Source organism: Hemiscyllium ocellatum, chromosome 3 (assembly GCF_020745735.1).
Source record: "Hemiscyllium ocellatum isolate sHemOce1 chromosome 3, sHemOce1.pat.X.cur, whole genome shotgun sequence".
Lineage (NCBI taxonomy): Eukaryota > Metazoa > Chordata > Chondrichthyes > Orectolobiformes > Hemiscylliidae > Hemiscyllium > Hemiscyllium ocellatum.
Window position 1 is genome coordinate 21,264,542 of NC_083403.1, and position 20,763 is coordinate 21,285,304.

The window sequence follows — 20,763 nt, forward strand, 5'->3', positions numbered from 1 at the left end:
GTTAAAGTTTTGTGATTAAGCTCCCGGAATGTTTGAAGCAGGTCAGCTCGATGGGCTGAAGGACCTTTCTCTGTACTGTAGGCCTCTCAGACTATGACCCCATGGTCGGGAACCTGTTGTGCATTGTGTAGCACATCATCAATACTCATGAACACCCCAGCCCACTGGAATTATATTCAGGGATTCAGCTGTATTAGTCAAAAAAGGGAAACATAAAGAGTTGGCTGTGTTAGTCCACAATGGGATGTGTAACTGATCACATAGAGCCTACTTTCAAAGCTGGTGAGTACAAACCTCTTAATTCTTTCATAGACAAGGTGTTTATTTGAGAACAGTGTTTGGGTCTTATTTACAATAAAACAAGGCATGACAGTCCTTTTGGAACAGGGGCCTAATCCAGCATTCTTCAGAAATGAAGTAGCTGGAGACTCCTGTGATGCGCTCAAAAAAAATTGTTTTTTATACTATGGTGGTTCATGACAGATGAATAAATATTGAAGGCCATTATCATGTTTTCAGTTCAGGATAATCAAGGATGATATTTAGTTTAGAAGACCCAGAGACTGAAAGATTTTACAGCAGCTCGGAGCAGACCTGACTGGAGTCATACAGTCAAGCAGACACTTCGGTCCAACTCATCCATGCTGACCAGGTTTCCGAAGCTGAACTAGTCCCAATAGCCTGCATTTGGCCCATATCCCTCTAAACCTTTCTATTCATATACATATCCAAATGTCTTTTAAATGTAGTAACTGTACTTAGGTTCTCTCTCAGAAATGAATCCTTCAGAGTGGCTCAAGGATAACGTTAGCATGGCTGACATTAGTTTTTTGCATAAATAACTTTCAAAAGGCATACTGGCAGGGCAAGAATTTGTAGGGCTGTAGGAACCAGGCAGGGGACAGGAATCAATTGCTGTGTTCTTTTGACACCAATGGTCAATGATGCACCAATGACCCCTTCTTTGCTGCATCATTCATTGATTCTGTAGTTAATAAGTGTTACTGGGATCTACATCCCAAGGAAATGATTTAAAATTCATCTAAATGTTATCTGGACTGTGGTGTTTGGCTTACCCATTTTTTTCAACTCTGTTTGATTTCTCTCATAGAAATTAATGAATGTGCCAGTAACCCCTGTCAGAATGGAGGGATCTGTGTGGATGCTGTGAACCAATACATGTGTACTTGCCCAAACAACTGGATGGGGCGCCACTGTCAGTATCCGGGACAGACAGGTTTGTAATAGTGTGGAGGCTGAATACTGTCTGGATTTGAGTAGGTGAGAACAGTATGTCTTTATACTGAAAGTTGAGGAACAAACCTATTGACATGGAAAATGTGCTGTGAAAGATTTTAGAAAGCCAAACGTTTTTTTTAAAAATCGACCTAATAATTGAAAAGCATTTTCTGCTCTGTTATGAAGTAATTTTGCACATGCTGTGGTTTTGACTTGTTTGAAAAGCCATGTGGAATCTGTTCCAGGAGCTTCCCTTTGAAGTGGTGTTATTATTGTGTGGGATGCAAGCACATTCCACTGCAGGGAACGTCATCCTGTACTGTGAATAATATTTCTTTCCTTCTCGTTTGAGATGTATAAACAAACTATTGGAGAGCAGGATGAGAAGGCTGAATAGCCGAATAGCCTTTTCAGTAATATACTGCTCTGAGATTATAATTACTCCATGATCTTATTGAATAGTAAAGCAGACTCGATGGGCAGAATGATCTAACTCTGCTCCTACATCTGAGGGTATCACATTTGCTGTTCCTGTCGGTAACTTTGTCCAGGTGAGAATTACAGGCCTAATTCTGATTTCTGACCTTTTGTTGCAAAAAACCCTCAGAGTGTCTTTTTATTCATTCATGGGATGAACATGACACTGGGTAGGCCAGCATTTATTATCCAGCCCTAACTGCCCAGAGCTTAGTAAAGAGTAATCCATATTGCTGTGGGTCTGCAGTCAAGGCCAGACCAAGTAAGAATGGTAGTTTCCTTCCCTAAACGACATTAGTGAACAAGTTGCGTTTTTCCAACAATCAACAGTGGATTCACGGTCATTGTTAGACTCTTAATCCCAGATTTTTAAAATTAAATTTAAATTCAACCATCTACCGTGGCAGGATTGAACCCGAGATCCTGGAACATCACTTGGGTCTTTAGGTTAACAGTCTAGCACTAATACCACAAGGTCATCACCTCCTCAAATCTAGACCAGATTGCATTGAAAGAATATTCCTTCCTTACTCGATGGTTTGTTTAAGGTTTCTTCCTTTAAATACTAAACTGTAATTTATGACCATTAAAGTGAAATAATTCTTTGTGATACTGGAACCAAATGTTGGCACCTTTCTGTGAAATCCCTGTCACTACTATTTTTACGAAAAAAATCACTAACCAATTATTGTGAGCAAGAGGATTTTGGAGCATTTCATATTGTGTGATTCCAACTAACTTTGCAGGTTAAAGTAGAACGTGGTTATGTTGTAACTCAAATGTTATCTTTTTAAAATAAACAACTGGGGAGTTCATTTTGTGGTCCTAAGCGCCACTGTTTTGTTGCTGAGAGATAGCCTTGGATATTATAGTGATGGGCAAAAGTGAGGACTGCAGATGCTGGAAATCAGAGTCTAAATTAGAGTGGTGCTGGAAAAGCACAGCAGATCAGGCAGCATCTGAGGAGCAGGAAAATCGACTTTTGGGGCAAAAGCCCTTCATCAGGGATATTACAGTGATGCCTGACTGTTTAATTATCCATTACATATATTGACAGCATCTAAATCCTCAGGAACATAATAACCTGGACAAATATGTTTTGATCAGTGCATGATAGAATCCATTTGTTTTACAAAGTTAACTTCTAAAATTCGCCTAACCTTAGGGGAGAACAATAAAACTTGCATTTACATAGTGCCTTTCACAGCATTTGAATTTTCCAAAATACATTACAGCCAGTTTTGATGCCTGTTGTAGTCTAGAAAAAAAAAGACAATTTGTAAAGTTGCAATGAAGTCCTATAAAACAACAATGTGTTAAGAAGTGATATTTGAGTGATTTTGGCAGTGGGATGAATATTGACCATCTTTGGAATAGTGAGGTGGGTTTTTAACATTGACCTGAGTTAATACCCCATACAAAGATATAGCACCTTCAACAATGCAGCACTCCCTCAGCACAATTTTGAAATGTCAGGTTAGATTTGGTTCTGGTAGGACTTGCATTCAGAAAAATCCAAAGCAAAAAATGAGCGTGCTTTGCAGTAAGAGGTAGCTAACATCCATTGAAAGAATTTTCATCCTCTCTGTGTTTAGTCAAGAGGCTGCAGAGCTGAAAATGTGTTGCTGGAAAAGCGCAGCAGGTCAGGCAGCATCCAAGGAGCAGGAGAATCGTCATTTCGGGCATGAGCCCTTCTTCAGGAATGGCATTCCTAAAGAAGGGCTCATGCCCGAAACGTCGATTCTCCTGCTCCTTGGATGCTGCCTGACCTGCTGCGCTTTTCCAGCAACACATTTTCAGCTCTGATCTCCAGCATCTGCAGTCCTCACTTTCTCCAAGAGGCTGCAGAGGCATGTTAATAAATATTTTAGGTTTGGTCAGTTTTCTTTATCAAAGAATCCTTACCAGAATGTCAACAATCCTAAAAGTTCGAAGGCAGTGAGTAATCCTGCAAACTGCAGCCCTCTGATCATGCAAGATCCACAGAGCAAGTCAAATCTGTCACAAAATTGGAACAGAAATTGCTGGACAAACTTGTGGTAGCATTTGTGGAAAGACAGCACGGTTAACGTTTTGGGTCGAGTGACCCTTCTTCAAATCTATATCTATGGCTTCTGTCTCAGCTCAATGTTCTGAAATTCCTTCCTACTCTGCTGCGTCTTTCTCATCCATTAAGATGCCCCTCAAAACCTAATTTTTTGATGAACTGCTGGATATTTTTGTGATGTTAGGGGTGGGGGCACTTAGTTGATTTTCCGAGACTGGGGTCTGGTTGTAACAGTCCACTCCCATTCCTAACAGATCCAATTTTCGTAACAAACACAAATTCAACACGACCTTCAAGTAGACACCATTTTGCATGGTTCAAGCACATTGACCCAGAGAGTGAGTCACAGTTTGATGGAGCAGATGTTAAAGCTCAGGAATGGTGAAGAAAGTCTGTTTTAAATGTCACATTCGCAAGGCTTTTTTAAAAAATATCCCTGGCTGTTTAAAAATGGAAAAAGTGCTTAACCTGTCAGTAAGAAATTTAAAAATGAATAAGCCTGACTGCTTTGGAAACAGGCCAATTGGAGAGAGTTAGAAAATAAATTGGCATTGTGGGCAGTTCAGAGAAGGTTCACTCGGGCTGACTCTGGATACTGAAGGATTTTCTTGTGAGAACATGTTAAGTAGTTTGGGTCTGGATTCGTTTGAGTTTAGAAGAATGAGAGGTAGTCTTATTGAAATCTACAAGATTCTTAGAGGACTTGACATGGTGGATGCAGAAAGGTTGTTACCCCTTGTTAAGAGTCTGTGGCATAATCTCAGAATAGAGGGTCGCACATTTTAGACAGAGATGAGGAGGAATTTCTTCTATCAGAGCATTGTGAATCGGTGGAATGTTTAATCATCAAGGGAATCAAGGGCTATCGGGTAAAGGCAAGAAAATGGAGTTTGAAATAACTCCACAGAGGCCAGTATCCTGTCACCAAGTCATGTGTTATTTACAGAAGGGGAGTCCTTGACACTGACCCAGCTCCCTCAGAGCCAGCTGTCAGAGTGAACAGAAAACCTCTGACACTCCTGTTTTTTTTTTATTTTTTTTTCCCTTCTTTTGCTTGTTTTTCCCTGGCACCCATGTCGTGTATATGTTGGTGTCAGACACAGTGAAGAACAACAAGTTTGTAAATCTTTATTTATATCCTACTACCAGGAAGAAAGGAAACACCCGAGTGGGCAGTGACAAGCAGTGCCCTTCTCAGAGGGCATTGCTGCATGATCAAACAGTGAAGGGGAAGGCAGGGCTTAAATAAAAACAGAGTTGAAGGGGGAAATAATACACTCCACTCCCTGTGGTGTCCACCTCTCCCTGAACAGCTCAAGGGTGTTGGTGGACACTGCGTGCTCCTTCTCCAGAGACACCCTGGCTCGGATGCAACCACTGAAGAGGGGAAGGCGGTTGGCCCTAACGACCCCCTCCACGGCCCGCTGCCTGGACCTATTTATGGCACTCATGTTTGTTTTTTTTTACATAAGCCTACTGCACCTAGTATTCCCAGGCGGTCTCCCATCCAAGTACTAACCAGGCCTGAGTCTGCTTAGCTTCCGAGATCAGACGAGATCGGGCGTTTTCAGACTAGTATGGCCGTAGGCGGCACTCGTGTATTCTTTTTTCCCATCACAGCATCACTCTTTATTTACACATGCATAACACTTGACACTTGATGTCTCCCTCAGAGCCAGCTCTCAGAGCGAACAAAACCTCTGACACTCATGTTTATATCTGTCAGCTAGGGCTCCCTGATTGGACCACATTAACAGCCCCAATCAGGGAACTCATATCAACCTGACTGACCTCGTTATAATCTCTACAGAGCTGAGGGTATCAGACCAGCCATGATCTCATCAAATGGCAGGGCAGACTTGACGGGCTGAATGGCCTAAAACTGCTTCTACATCTTACAGTAATATTGCAGTCTGTACAGTTTCAATAGAGAACTTTGTTGACAATTCCCAAGGGCTCAACTTAAGTTACTATGGATGCTTGGCTGAGCACTGAAAACTACAATTATCGTAGCAAGGTATTCTGAGTTCACATTTTGATTGATGATTTAAAGAGACTATTAAAGGATTAGTTGTCTTGGAGGTGGGGTCTGAATAGAAGTTTTCTTTTTTATAAGAGATTAATCATTTGAGGAGATTTAAAACCTTTCAGTGAGTTTCCTGAATAGGAGTTGCTGTCACTATCAGATGTGTATGAGCAACAGTTACACAGTCAGTTCTTCTATAACGCAACCCCACATAATAGAAAGATCACACTCTAGAAACAACCTTGAAGTGTTGGTGATGTAAACACGTTACAGCCACCATATGTTTTAAAAGTTCACGCCTTAGAAACAGCATCTCCAATTCATCAATAGCGTTGCAGTGAATTCACATTGAAGAAATGTGCGTTATAACAGAACGACCTGTATGACATTGTATGAGATATGTCTATGATGGATACCATTGAGTGGTTATCGAGTTAACATGAAGCTATGAGAGGGCACGGGAAGTATGGGGGCATAAACTGGCATCAAGGTGATGTACCTATTTAAATACCGTGACTACAGAGCAGATTAGAAGCTCAGAATTTTGCAATGAGTAACTCATCTCCTGACCTGAAAGGGAATGTTAATGAGGTGTACAGAGTGGGCACTGGAGGACCTAACAGCTTCAAAAAGATTTGGGACACATTCCCAGAGGATCAAATTGTGCCTTCCAATAGGGCACCTTGCACTCACCTGCCTCTTTGGCCACCGAGACTGTGCTTCTGGGGTCAACAGACCAGACTTAATCTGGTCCTGGAAGGAGAAAGTGAGGTTACTGAAGAAGGGCCCATGCCCGAAATGACGACTCTCCTGCTCCTTGCATGCTGCCTGACCTGCTGCGCTTTTCCAGCAACACATTTTCAGCTCAATCTGGTCCTTGCCTACTTGGAGTCAAAACCTGGTCGTGTGGGGGTCCTGTAAACTGAGGCAGCTCTGCCGAATTGGGAAAGCTCCTAACTCAGGCGACCTGCAAAAAAGAATCAGCTGTTTCCTATTGTTTGAACATTAATCCGATAATGTCCTTCTGAAATGCTTTGGGACTTTTGGCTACGTTAAAGACACTATACAAATGCAAGTTGTTTGTTGTTGAAGTTCCTAAAAATCACAAAAATGTAAAGTTGAACTTCTTTTAGTTATTACCCATTTGGTTTCCCCTGGCTCAATACTGCGCAGACCAATTGGAAGAATTCCTGTCATGGCCTTTTCAAAGAATATTACAGATGTGTTTTGCAAAGGGCAAGGTGTCTGCTCAATAACACTTTACTGAAGCCTGACAGAGTCACACGGGGAAATTGTAAACTTATGTTCTCCATTGAGTGACACCTTTCCAAATAAAACAAGTATCAAAACCAGAATCCAGAATAAATAGAAACGTGGTGTGATGGAATCATTAAATTTAGTTAAAGCCTTTGTACTTATGCCATACCTTTTGTTTTTCTGACATTTATCAAGAGCAGAGATTTGACTCCCCAGGTTGCAATTACAGACTACTTGTGACCTGTTGAAAACAGAGCAGTGCAAGCAACTTTTCTGGTATGTTACTTCCTCTTCCTGTCTGCCACCCTTCTCCCCTCCTCCCCCCGGCCCACATCCCATTGCTGTAGAATGGAGTGAGCTGTCCTTTAATCGGAAACCCCGTTGTGCAAAGGTGGAGAGAACCCAACACTGCAGCTGTGATGCTGGCTTCCATATGAGTGGGAGCAGTGAGAACAGTGTGTGCCAAGGTATGTGCATGTGCTCATCGTAATAACATGTGGTCGTGTGCAGAGCGCACAAATTGCTAGAACATTCTCAGATATGCAAACGTTACTTCTATTGTAAGATTAGATTTCCTACAGTATGGAAACAGGCCCTTCGGCCCAACCAGTCCACACCGATCCTCCTAAGAGTAACCCACCCCAGACCCATTCCCCTCTGACTAATTGACCTAACACTATGGGGCAATTTAGCATGGCCAATTCACCTGACCTGCACATCTTTGGACTGTGGGAATAAACCGGAGCACCTGGAGAAAACCCACACAGACACAGGGAGTATGTGCAAACACCACACAGACAGTCTGCAGAGGCTGGAATCGAACCTGGCACCCTGGTGCTGTGAGGCAACAGTGCTAACCACTGAGCCACCATGCCACCATAAGTTAATGGCGGTTAAATTACAATTATCACCGACCCTGTTTTTTACTCTGTCTTTGAAAATTATACACTCCCATTTCCCAACTCAATGGCCTCCTCCCTATTTCCATCATCGATTAATCACGGCTTATTCAGAAAATTATATTTTGCACCTTCCAAGTTCCACAACACATTATCCTGTTCATTTCACTCCCTGTTGACTGACCATAACCCCAGTAAAGTGACCTTAATGGCCTCATCTTGCCTTTCAGTTGATCTGTGGTCTTGCTGCAGACCGTCTTGCCAACCCACTCCAGGAGCTAGCATCACACAGACTGTCTTTACACCTAATAAATCTTGGTTTCCCCCTACTTCTGTTCCATCATTGCTATCTCTCATGTCAGCCATTAGACTATGTCTTCCAACCCTATTCCTGAGTCTTCCAACTTCTCCCTCTCTTTTCAAAACCTCCCTCTTTTTGACAATATCTCACCATCCCCTTAATTTTTGCAACACTTCCATTCTTTGCTACTGGTTGGTTTTCATTCCACATTGTTCTGCAGGGTCTCTCTTGACCAAAGGAGTGCTAGCGAAAGATTATGTGAGTTTTTATTTCACATTGATTAGCTCAAAGCTTTTAAAACAGAATGAACATGGTTCCTCAGTGTACCTGATAGGGAAAGGATTTATTATCTATCCCTAATTATTCTTGATGAGGAGACGGTGTGAGGCCTCCAGATCTTGTACTCATGAGTGTACATTAACCACATTGTCCAAAGGATATGGCGGAATTCATAGATAATCTTCTATGGGCAGGAAATGAGTTTGAGACCGCAATGCAGGATGATCATATGGGGAATAGAGAGGGTTTGCAGATGAAACCAAGCAGAGGCAGAGCCTCAGACATGTTTTAGGGTCAGCTGAGTTGATTTGCCATTAACACGCATTAAAACCTGTGATTTAAATAATGGATCTTTTATAAATACCATTATGATGAGGAATCATTTGCCTCACTGCACAGTGCAATGGAACTAAACCTGTACGTAATAGCATCTCTGAAAAGCTTGATTAGAAAGTATCCATCCTAGGGAACAGAATAATGCAATTGAGGAACATGTTGCTCATCATGCTGGCCTCCATTCTTAGTGGCTTGTCCTTTACAACAGAACTCAAACGTAACCAACTAGTAACCTCTGTTAAAAGTTATTACTAATTGTGTAAATAAAAATAATTTTGCATCAGATCAGTTCGCCTCAGACCACATCTGTATGTTTCTGTACTCTGATGTCAAGCCAAATTGGCTGAAGCATGGGGAAAAAAAGACAATTTCCTGCTAAACCTTTTGAAAAAAACATATCAAGGCCTTCGTGAATGAGACTAACTTGACTTAGAGCTGTCTCACTGGATTCCGGTTATGCGGTTAGATTAGAAATGCTGGCTGTCTCGAGAGCAGAGAGGTGAAAGAGGGATTTAATAGCCATGTTCTACATCACGAAAAGTCATCGTTATATTTGTGAAGAGTGACTAGGAAGCAACTGTAGCAGAAGAGCTGTTCGCCACACAGTATGTTTACAATAATTGGTAAAAGAACAGGAGCAGAAATGAAGAGATTTCTTTTAGAAACAGAGACACACAGAAAATATGATTAGGAGTAGGTCATTATTTCCCTCGCACCCACTTCAGCATAATCATGGCAATCCTTCATCTCTGTGCCATACTCCCATTCTGTCTCCATACTCCTGACAAACTTATTCTTGATAAATCTATTTCTTTCTATGCACCCACAGCATTCTGCGGTAGAAAATTCTCTGGTTCACCACTGTCTGAATGAAACTATGCCTCCACATCTCTGTCCAAAATGGCCTGTCCCACCCCTGAGATTGTGGCTCCCTGATATAGCGCCCTCACATAGCCAGGAGAAACATCATTCTTGCATCCAGTCAGTCCAGCCCTTTGGGAATTTTATATATTTCAGTGAGATCCCTTCTCATTTTCTAAACTCAAGTGAGTACAGAATCAGTTCAGCCAATCTCCCCTCATACGACAAACCTGCCATCCCAAGAATCAATCTGCCGAACTTTCTCTGTATTCCCTATGTGGAAAGTATCTCTTTTCTTAGAATAAGGAGGTCAGAACTGCATATAATTCTCTGGATGTGATCCTACCAAAGTCCTGCACAGCTACAATGAGACTTCCTTGCTGGTGTACTCCAGTCCTCAAACCCTCTTGCAATCAAGGCCAACATACTATTTTCTTTCCTGATTATTTGCTGACCAGGTATGTTTGCTTTCAGTGACTCTGAAGTCCCTTCATACATTAACATTTCCCAGTCTACTGCCAATTAAATAATACAGTGACTTTCTGTGTTTTTTGTAATAAACTGGATAACTTCACACTTAGCCGAATCATACTACATCTGCCATCTATTTGCCCACTCAGCTTGAAGCCTCTTCCCCACCACTCACATTCTCACCAGCTTTGTGTTATCAGTCACTTTAAACATATTACACTCAATTCCCTTATCCAGAGTCTTGATTTATTTTGTGAATAGCTGGGGCCCAAGCACTGATCACTGCAGTATTCCACTAGTCACTGCCTTCAAGACTGAAAATGACCTGTTCCTATGCTCTGCTTCCTGACTGCTAACCAGTTTTCTGTCCACGCCAGTACATTACCCAGAGGAAACCCACACACACAGACACGGGAGAATGTGCAAACTCCGCGTAGACAATGGCCCAATAGCGAATTTAGCCTGAGTCCCTGGCGCTGAGGTGGTAGCGCTAACCACTGAGCAACTGTGCTGCCCAGTGCCTGTGTGATCATATAACCATTCAGGTTAGAAACCACAGGTGCTGCAGGGTTATTTTCCTGAGAGTTGAACACTGAGGAGTATTTGTCCAAGTTCTTCGCAACTGCCAATTCAATTTGTAAGCATTCCACTGGGAGAGCTCGGCTGTACCCAGTGTGCTACAGACACTCATTTGAAGGTAATGCTTTTCATTTTTCCACGCTCAGATGTGAACGAGTGCGAGGTTTTCCAACTGGATGGGCTTGCCAGACTCTGCATGTACACCTGTGTTAACATCCCTGGGTCCTACCGCTGTACCTGTCCTCCTGCATACAAACTTCTCAACGATGGAAGGAGCTGTGCTGGTAAGCAGCTCCCCCACTGGCTTTTAACTGTCAAGCTTTGTTAGTGGATTCAGTGGGATGTTACAAAAACTTCTACAGGTTGAGTGATCCAAATTAATATGTTTATTAATGGTAATATACATAGTAAGTGGATATTAATCAATAAATATATTAAGTATGGGGGAGCTTGAGATGTTTGTTTTTGAGACCCTGTTTTTTGGAGTTTTTTCAATTGTTGAATGTTAGTGTGTCATGTGTATTGTCAATTTGTATAATGTTGCATAAAATACAAAAAGAAAGTAAATATATGAAGCAGTAAATTGATGTATTAAGTGGTAAATGCAAAATAAGCACTAAATGTATATATAGCTGTAAATTGTGTGAAGCAGTAAATGTTTATTGACTATGAGTCTCGTGCCTTTCTACCTGTTGGAGATCCCACTTTACAACGGCTAGTCTGGAGAACACAGGATTCCTGGCACCCTTCACCAATCCTAACCTGAGGTGAAGCCCAATAGTCAATAATACATGTGTCAAGTTGACACCAAGTCTCCCTGTCTTACAGTGGCAAATCCCAGCCCGAGGTGAAGTCCACTGAAGTGGGCAAAGTCCCTGATATTAGAACCAATCTGCATCTAAGACTACATGCTGTGTCATCATTTCATGGTACATGTAGCACTTTTCCAGCCATTCCATTATACAAAAAAAATCTCCAAGTGGTTCAGCATGAAGTCTAACTGGACAGTTCACTCAGACAATTCAGTGTCATATGGTTACCCTGCAGTGAAAACAGGCTGATTTTGCAATCGGCCTGTTTTCCACTGCTCGTTGTCAGATCCAAATAACCCTTAATTATTAACCTTTAATGGTCTGGTTTGAAGATGTCATTTCAATCCTACCATTACATTAACCCATTCTTGAAAACAGTGTATTGTTGACCATCTGTACTTGTCTTTGACAAGGTGATAGTCAGCATCCTTCCAAATATGTATGTGGTGACAATGTCTCAACTGTGCTGTTAGATCAAGAGGTTTAGCACTGATGAAGGAATGGAAATCCGTTAGTAACAAGTGTCAAATATTAACTGGCTTTACAAAAGTTTGTGTAAACGTGCAATGGATGCTGGGACAATGAGTAAATTTAATGACAAGCTAGACATTTTGAATTGGTAATGGGTTGAAGGGTTATGGGGAGAAGGCAGGAAAATGGGGTGAGGATCAAATGGTGGAGCAGACTCAATGGGCCAAATGGCCTCATTCTGCCCCTATATCTTATGAACGTACGAACATCTGGACAATAGAACACATAAGGTCATCCATCTCTTTTCTTTTTAGTTGTATGTGAGAAGCCAAGTGAAATCAACACTATCCGACCTCAAGCCAGTGATGTTGAGTTTTGGGGTTTGAATTGAGCCCACAAGAAAAACACACATAAAAAGTATCTGCGTGAGTGCCAAATGAGTTTAAAATACTTTCCAAAAGAGATAGGGTTAAATACCCTAAGGCATTTCCTATCAATTGACTCAGAAAAACTTTGGCAAATGCCAGGAAGAGGTCTCCAGTCAAAGACTCAGAAGCTGGGAAAATCACACCCACATGTCACATGAAGAGGGAGGATGAAACATGGGCAGAAGTACAAGATAACAATGAACTGCGTGAAATTAAATTGTGTTAGTTGAAATTAAGTAGAATTATTACAAAAATACTAAGTTTGGTGGCACCGCTTATAAAAGTTCAAAGACTGTTTGGTGTGTTTAAAACATGCTCTCACTTGTGGTCTGCAGATGTAGATGAATGTGCGACATTGCAACACAACTGCACAGCAGGGGAGACTTGTATCAATACAGGAGGAGGATTTCAATGTGTTAACCCACAGTGTCCGGAGCCACGTGGGAATACCAGCTATGTTAAAACATCACCCTTGTAAGTCAAACTGCACATGAATTCATATATTCAGTCATGCCTTGCTTTCAGAATATTGTGGCTTTAAGATTCAGGTGCATCCATTATCCAGCTCTGACAATTTGAGTTGTTTTGGATGAGACAAAACCCTCTCAAAACTTTTCAAGGAATTCATCTAGATCCTACCTTTTATCTTATTTAAAGACAAGTGTAAGGTGCTGCATTTCAGAAGCGATTTGACTACTAGGCTTTAAGCATTTCACTCTTACACCACAGTTAAAATATAAACAAAAAAGAAGAAATGGCATAACCTTAACTTCTATTGAGATACTTAACAAAATAATCTATATTTTTGAAATATCTCCACAGAGGCTGAAATCTTGTTACCCAGTGACCATTTATTTACACATGGAGAGTCCTTGACACTGATCTAGCTCCCTCAGAACCAGCTCCCAGAGTGGACAGAATGTCTGGACCAGGTTAACAGCTGCAATCAGGGAACTCATATTCTATGAGGTCCACCTGGCAGGCCTCATTACAATCACTACCTTCCTACCCCTGTGAGTGTGAGGACATAGGCTGCTTTTTTTTTGTAGCTCCTCCTGGGACTTTTTAGCACTGGGTCAGGTTCCTCCAACTCTGATTCTGATACGGGTAATGTGTAATGCGCAGTAGCTTGCCTCTTGTGCCTAGAGTATCTAAGAAGAAACTGGTTCTCTTCTTCAGACGGCAAACATGTCGATGTAGTGATATCCACCATGTCCATCTAGGATTCTAAGGTATCTTCAAGGCTTGACAGCGAGGGAGAACCCATCGGCTCCGGAACAGTCAGAATGGCTGTTGGGGAGCTGGGCACGTTTTGCTCCTGTGCTGTCTGTGAGTTTGCAGTTTTCATATGGTCCACGTGTTTGTTCAAGACATCGTACCAACCTGAACTTTATACATCACTGGATCTGACCTCATGTCGACTATGCCCCTAATCCATACAGGGCCATTCCTGTGCGAAACTTCATCCCTGAAATAAATTGTCTGTCTCCCTTAGCAGAGTCTTGTGTCTAGATTTGACATTCTTCATGCTGTTTCACTGCTCCCCCCCCACTCCGCCTTTACATCCCGTACACGAGGTTTGGGAATATCAAGTTTAACTTGGTGAGAGTCTTTTCTCCATTAACAACTCTGCTGTTTCATGAGGGGACGGTCCTATAATCAAATAGGAACCCGGACAGTTTGGTATCTAGTGAAGCTGTAGGCTGTTTCTTTAAGCCTGCCTTCAAAGTTTGGACTGCTCTTTCTGCCAGACCATTGGATGGTATGGAGCTGTCCTTATATTTCGAATACCATTTGACTTTAGGGAATACTCAAGTTCCCTGCTAGTAAACAATGGCCCATTATTGGTGATCAACATTTCCGGGAATCTATATAGTGCAAAAGATGCACACAGTTTTTCTAACATCGTCCTCGTGTTTAATGAATAAACTTAGTGCATGCCTAATCAGTTTGAGTGGGCGTCCACAAAGACCCTAGAGCTCTGAGCCCATGAAAGGACCATTTCTAAGGCTGACCCTTTTTAAAGAGTTGATGCAAAGGTGACAGATGCCCACGTAATAATTCACCAGCCCAAAGAAATACCTAAGTTCTGCTACAGATATTGGAATCCAAGGCACCCTTGATCATCCTCACTTTACCTTCCAGTGGGTGTATCGACTCTGCAGTGCAATAGCCCAAAGCAAAATTAAAACCTTGGGTCGGTGTGAGCCCAACTCCACACACTCTTGCTTCTTTTGTCTAATTTTAAAATCAAAGCTATTTACGTTTTCCATGAAGCAGACACCTCATCTGCAGCTTTACAGCACCCGCCCACCCCCCCACCCCAACCCCGCAAGGGAACCAGGACAGACAAAAGGCACGTGTCATCACATGTCTGTTGTCAGATATTGCCCTGTCAGAGATAGTAAAAAAAAGGTCCCATTTTTCTCTCATTAGCACCTTTTGAACCTGTGACCTCTACTACTTTGAAGGACAAGAGCAGCAAATGCCTGGGAATACCACCACCATCCCCTCCAAATGACAGAGCACCCTGACTTGGAACTATATTGCCATTCCTTCACTGTCACTGGACCAGAATCATAGAACTCCCTTCTGAACAGTTTTGTGAGCATTCTTACCGCTCAAGGACGCAGCAGTTCAAAATGGTGGCTCGTTGCCAACTACCAGGGAATTTAGTGTTGGGCAATAAACGCTGGTCTAATCAACGATACCTAGAATTAAATAAAACCCTAAACTTGGTTCTCATTGCTCTGAGGAGAAAGTGAGGACTGCAGATGCTGAAGATCAGAGCTGAAAATGTGTTACTGGAAAAGCGCAGCAGATCAGGCAGCATCCAAGGAACAGGAGAATCGACGTTTCGAGCATGAGCCCTTCTTCAGGAGTTCCTCATGCCCGAAACGTTGATTCTCCTACTCCTTGGATGCTGCCTGACCTGCTGCGCTTTTCCAGCAACACATTTTCAGCTCTCATTGCTCTGATCAAGGTGCTGACTAGAGGCCAGGCAAATAATGTTATGCAATGTGGTGAATGATAGAGCAAAGATATTTGCGAGGCCTTGGTGAAGGCTTTAGTGGGGACTTTATTTTGTTAGCCACATTTCCATAAAACTCACATCATGATTACTGGCTCCCCATATTTATACAACTAATTTTCTCCCTGTTAACCATTAATTAATATACCCATCACCTTGTTCCATTAGGTCTCAGGCCTCCCTTCAGACCATTTTAGAGGACAACTGATTCCCTTTTTCTGCTTTTTAAATAAATCAATATCTGTCACAAAAAAATCAATATACGATAATGATAAATCAACGTGCATCTGTAAGAGAAGAGACAAACAAAATATACAAAATGACAACCCTATATTCCTGACTTTTCATTGCACATTAAAGTTCCAAACTTCCTTTTTCCAGTGTGCCTTACAGTTTCTTTAAGCTTGCACTTTTCTTTAATAAAACATTCAGATAGCTCACTGCTGCTATCATCCATTCTCTAACTGCAATTTAAATCCTCAGTCTTTTTCATCCACACATTTTGTTGAGTGTACAGTATCCCTTAGTAGGTTATTATTAATAAAGCACTCAATGGATATTGCAATGGGGATCCCTTTCTGGAAATTCTTCCAATATTTTCAGTAAGAAAAATGTCATATGTACTACCTCATCAAGAATGAGAGTTTCTGCTGCTGAAGTCCTTTTAGCTACTGCTATGGACCAGACCAGAGTCCCTCAAAACATTTCAAGAAAGTAGCCCAGACCCTAACTTTGCTAGCAGTTATAAACAGGTGTAAAGTGGATATTCCAGGAATGGTGCAGCTGGTCAAAACACTTTGTTTTAAACAAATCAGAATTTATTTACAAGATTACGGAATGAAACACAAACAAAAGAGAACAGAATACAGAATAACTTAACCTATCCAAAAACCCAACAGATTATTCTAACTTAATGATGCTGTTCCAAATATTTGCAAAAATCCCCATAAATATTCCTTGGCACAAAAGGTAAAATCAAGCACAGAGCTTTACAGGAGAGGGGAGCATCAGCATGGACCTACTTCTTTGGGTCCAGCAGTTTCACAACTCTGCTTGCTAAAATCAAACCAAACCAGACAAAAGCTGAGCTGGGAGAACTGGCTAATTCCCTTGCATTGTACAAGTGTTTTTTATAACTTGAAAGCCATTTCCCTGAGGCAGTATCTGTTAGCTATAATCAAACTGGCTCTAAAACCTTTCAAGCCTACACTTTTCAGAATCGCTGCTTTTATGGCCACTGAGAAAAAAAGCCAAGGACAGAATAACCTTGTTAATGGAGCAGCATCATCACACTAGTCTTTTGACATTTTTCGCTCCCCAAACTAAAGTGCAACATTTACTCCTTTTTTCACAAGAACAAATGTGAATTCTCCTGCACTTGAGAACCCCTCACAGATTTGCATAAGAAACAAGAGGCTTCAAGTTCCTAGCATCTCTCATTGACGGAAATTTTTTTAAAAATGCTCCATTTTTAATTTTGCCAATGTTTGGTACACCTGAGTGCTATTTATGATCTTGGGATTTTTCATATTTTATATTTTTCTAAAACTGCAAAACTGTCATTCGGCCTTGTTTGGTAAGCAGGCCATTCAGCCCATCGAGACCACACCAACCTTCTGAGGAGTATTCCACCCACCACCCTATCCTTGTAATTCCCATGGCCAATCCACCTCACCTGGACTGTGGAAGGAGACCAGAGCACCCAAAGGAAACCCATGTAGATGCAGGGAGAATGTGTAAACTCCACACAGACAATCGCCTGATGGTAGAATTGAACCTGGGTCCCAGCTCTGTGAGACAACAGTGCTAACCACTAAGCCACTGTCGCCAACCAGGTGGATAGGATTGTTAAGAAGGCATATGGTGTATTGGCTTTTATTGTTAGAGGAATTGATGCCATGTTACAGCTGTACAAAACTCTGTTGTGGCTGCACGGAGTATTGCTTGCAGTTCTGGTCACTGCATTATAGGAAGGGCGCGAAAGCTTTGGAAAACGTTCAGAGGAGATTTAGTAGGATGTTGCCTGGTATGGAGGGAAGATCTTACGAGGAGAAGCTGAGGGACTTGAGACTATTTTCATTAGAGAGAAGAAGTTTGAGACATATAAGATTATCAGAGAGTTAGATAGGGTGGACAGTGAGAGCCTTTTTTCCTCAATTGGGGAATGGCCAGCACGAGGGGACATAGCTTTAAATTGAGGGGTGATAGGTATAGGACTGATGTCAGAGGTTGTTCCTTTACTTAAAGAGTAGGAGGGGTGTGGAGTTCCCTGCCTGCAACAGTAATAGACTCTCCAATCTTCAGGGCATTTAAATGGCAATTGGAAATACAAATGGATGAAAATAGAATAGTTTAGGTTAGATGGGCTTCAGATAGGTTTCACAGGTCGGTGCAACATCGAGGGCCGAAGGGCCTTTAATACTCTGTAATATTCTACGTTCTATGCCTGTCATCCTTCTAAACTCCAATGAGTACAAATCCAACCTACACATCCTCTCCTCATAGACAGTCTGTCCATCCCAGGTATAAGTATAGTGAACCTTCTTCGGACTTCATCCAATGCCAGTATTTCTTACCTTAGATAAGGGGACAAAAACTGTTCACGGTATTCCATTAACGTCTGACTAGTGCTTTATATAGTTTTATCCAGACCTCCCTATTATACTGGATTCCCTTTGAAATAAAGACCAACATTACATTTGCCTTCCCTATTATCCACTGAACTTTTGTGCTAGCTTTTAATGATTTATGCATGAAGTTTCCCAAATCTCTCTGAGAGAGAGAAAATGGTTCTAAATTTGTGAAAATGTGACCATGCCCTTTAAGCAGTCAACAAATTATCTTTTTGACAAATTTTATCCATCCAGTTTTACAATTTGTCCAAACCTTCATCCTTGTTCAAATCATCAGGCTCCAATTCATCAGCCTGTATGAGGAGAAAGCAGTTGTTGCTAGACCTATTAATCTGGAGAACCAGAGTTCAAATCTCACCATGACAGATGATGGAATCTGAATTAAGAACCTAACAATGGCCATGAACCCCATCTGATTCAATTAAGCCCTTTGGAGTAGGAAACTTCTGTCTTTACCCTGTGATTCTAGATCCTCAGCAATGTGATTGATTCTCAAGTGTCCTTTGCATAATTAGGGATAGGCCCAAATAGTGACGCCCACATGATTTAAAGAGAAATTAGATAACTCTGCCCTTGTGGCATCAGAAGTTGGCAACCCAGGAGAGTGGTATATGAAAGAAAATTCAGGATTATCGTGGTATTATTTTAAAAAGTAAGACTCTTGACAATATTTTCATCAGTATTTATACTGCAGATACATTTAAGTCAAAGCTAGATAGACACATGAGGACAAAGAAGTAGAGAGCAATGCTAATAAGGTGAGACAAGGTAGCATGGTGGAAGGCTGATGTTGACTAGAAACATTGGTGTAGATCACCTGAGCCAAGTGCTTTGTTTCTGTAATTTCATTTTTCTTAAAAAAATGTTGCTGCAATATGTCTTCTGCTTTTCTTTTTTCTAGTCAGTGTGAACGTCACCCATGCCCTATGAATAGCAAATCCTGCCATCATGCAGCAAAGACCATCTCCTTCCATTACCTGTCATTGCCCTCAAAACTGAAAACTCCAGTCACCTTATTCCGTATGGCTACAGCTGCTGCTCCTGGGAGGCCTGGACCCGATAATCTGCGTTTCGGCATTGTAGGAAAGAATAATCAAGGGCAGTTTGTAGTCCAGCGTTCTGATAGACAGACCGGTGAGCTCATACTTGTTCAGCCTTTGAAAGGTCCTTGTACTGTAGAAGTGGATGTGGACATGTCCGAATACCGTGACCGCACTTTCCAGGCCAAGCATGTGTCAAAGGTTACACTTTTCATTTCAGCCAATGGATTTTGAGAAAATATTCAGGGACCCCGAATCTTCAGTTCAAGGGATTTGTTTGAATTATGACTTTTATTGTGGGAGTTTATGGATCACATCCCAGAGAGAAGGATACTTTATCCGAGTCCAAATGCCACAATATAATGATCAGAACCTGTTACATTATCGATTTCTCTTCAGTTGTATATTCACAGTCATGTTAGGCTCAGCTGGAGTCTTCAACACTCTACTGAACTCTGTCATTGTATGTGGCCCAAATCTTTTGGCATTTGTATAGCTGTCCCTGTTTGCCATAGCATTTGTCAGTGCTTGTTTTACCCCATTTTATTATAGATCTCCAGTTTCCTGTTCACTATTAAATGTCCTATCTCCAATGCAATCTCCATCAATTAATTAGAATATTTCCTGGAAGGAAATAAAGAGTCAGAGTTGACATTATACACAACAACCATTCAGTGAAGAAAACCAAACCCCTGCCTGCTACTTACTTGATATCTAAGTGGGAACGTGACATTGAGATAAAGGATCAGCCATGATCATATTGAATGGTGGAGCAGGCTCAAAGGGCCAAATGGCCTACTCCAGGTCCTAGTTTTATGTTTCTATGTATACTCGTATCCCTTATAGGCAGCACCAATAAATTGAATTCTCATTAATCTTGGGCTGTCTGGTGCAAACAAGTTAATCTGTTATTGTGTACTGTACAACACAATGCAGTGTTTAATCTACATCAGGCAATTAGTGAAAGCAGCGAGGGACAATGAGAAATATTATCATGACCTCCTAACAAGATGTGTTCCTTGCCTTGATGTATATAGAAAATTGACGGATTGACCAACATCAAATTGCCTGAGTTTGTTATAAAAGTATAACAACATATACGGTCTGAAGCTGTTAGTTTATTTTTACCATATCTTTAGGAGCAGTCTCCAGGTAAAAACTATCAATGCAATTATAGATATGCACTGGAAGTTCTAAGATGGTTTCTTGTAGAAACTCTTTATTCCGACGCCAGGCATTGTTTTACCAATTGTTTTAATAAAATTATTTCACACTGCACTTGGTGTCACGCTGATGGTCGCACATTACACAGTTGCAGATGATTTTTTTTCTTTGTGTCACTGCAGTTGCTTCTTTAATAAGTACAGACATTGGAGATTGGTGAACATTGTTGGAAAATTGGCCATTGATATGATGAACATTGGGATAATGCCAAGGAAATTCCTGGCAGTAGATGGAACCCATTTTGGCAAAAGGGGAGGGCACTGTGCTAACGGGGATACAATAGCAAGTAGCAAGTGATGTGGCCGTCGGGTTTTCTGCCGTCCAGAATTGCTTTGAGTCACCGGGAGCAAAC

At 41.5% G+C, this 20,763-nt stretch overlaps 1 protein-coding gene and 1 non-coding gene across 3 annotated transcripts in view; one reads left to right on the top strand and one right to left on the bottom strand.

Annotated features, from left to right (window-relative positions):
- The window catches only part of LOC132836585 (fibulin-7), a 45,627-nt gene extending 25,162 nt beyond the window's left edge, over positions 1 to 20,465 (top strand). The window contains exons 4-8 of one of the 2 annotated variants that reach the window (XM_060855963.1): positions 1,112 to 1,237; positions 7,394 to 7,513; positions 10,919 to 11,056; positions 12,819 to 12,957; positions 19,049 to 20,465. In XM_060855963.1, coding sequence (XP_060711946.1) covers positions 1,112 to 1,237; positions 7,394 to 7,513; positions 10,919 to 11,056; positions 12,819 to 12,957; positions 19,049 to 19,421 — 896 coding nt within the window. In that variant the 3' untranslated portion in view covers positions 19,422 to 20,465. The remainder of the gene's footprint in view (positions 1 to 1,111; positions 1,238 to 7,393; positions 7,514 to 10,918; positions 11,057 to 12,818; positions 12,958 to 19,048) is intronic. The other variant, XM_060855971.1, reaches the window with a different exon arrangement.
- On the bottom strand, positions 5,234 to 5,352 carry LOC132808405 (5S ribosomal RNA). Its single transcript, XR_009642079.1, has one exon. It is a non-coding gene; the product is annotated as a 5S ribosomal RNA (ribosomal RNA).
- Positions 20,466 to 20,763: the final 298 nt, after the last annotated feature.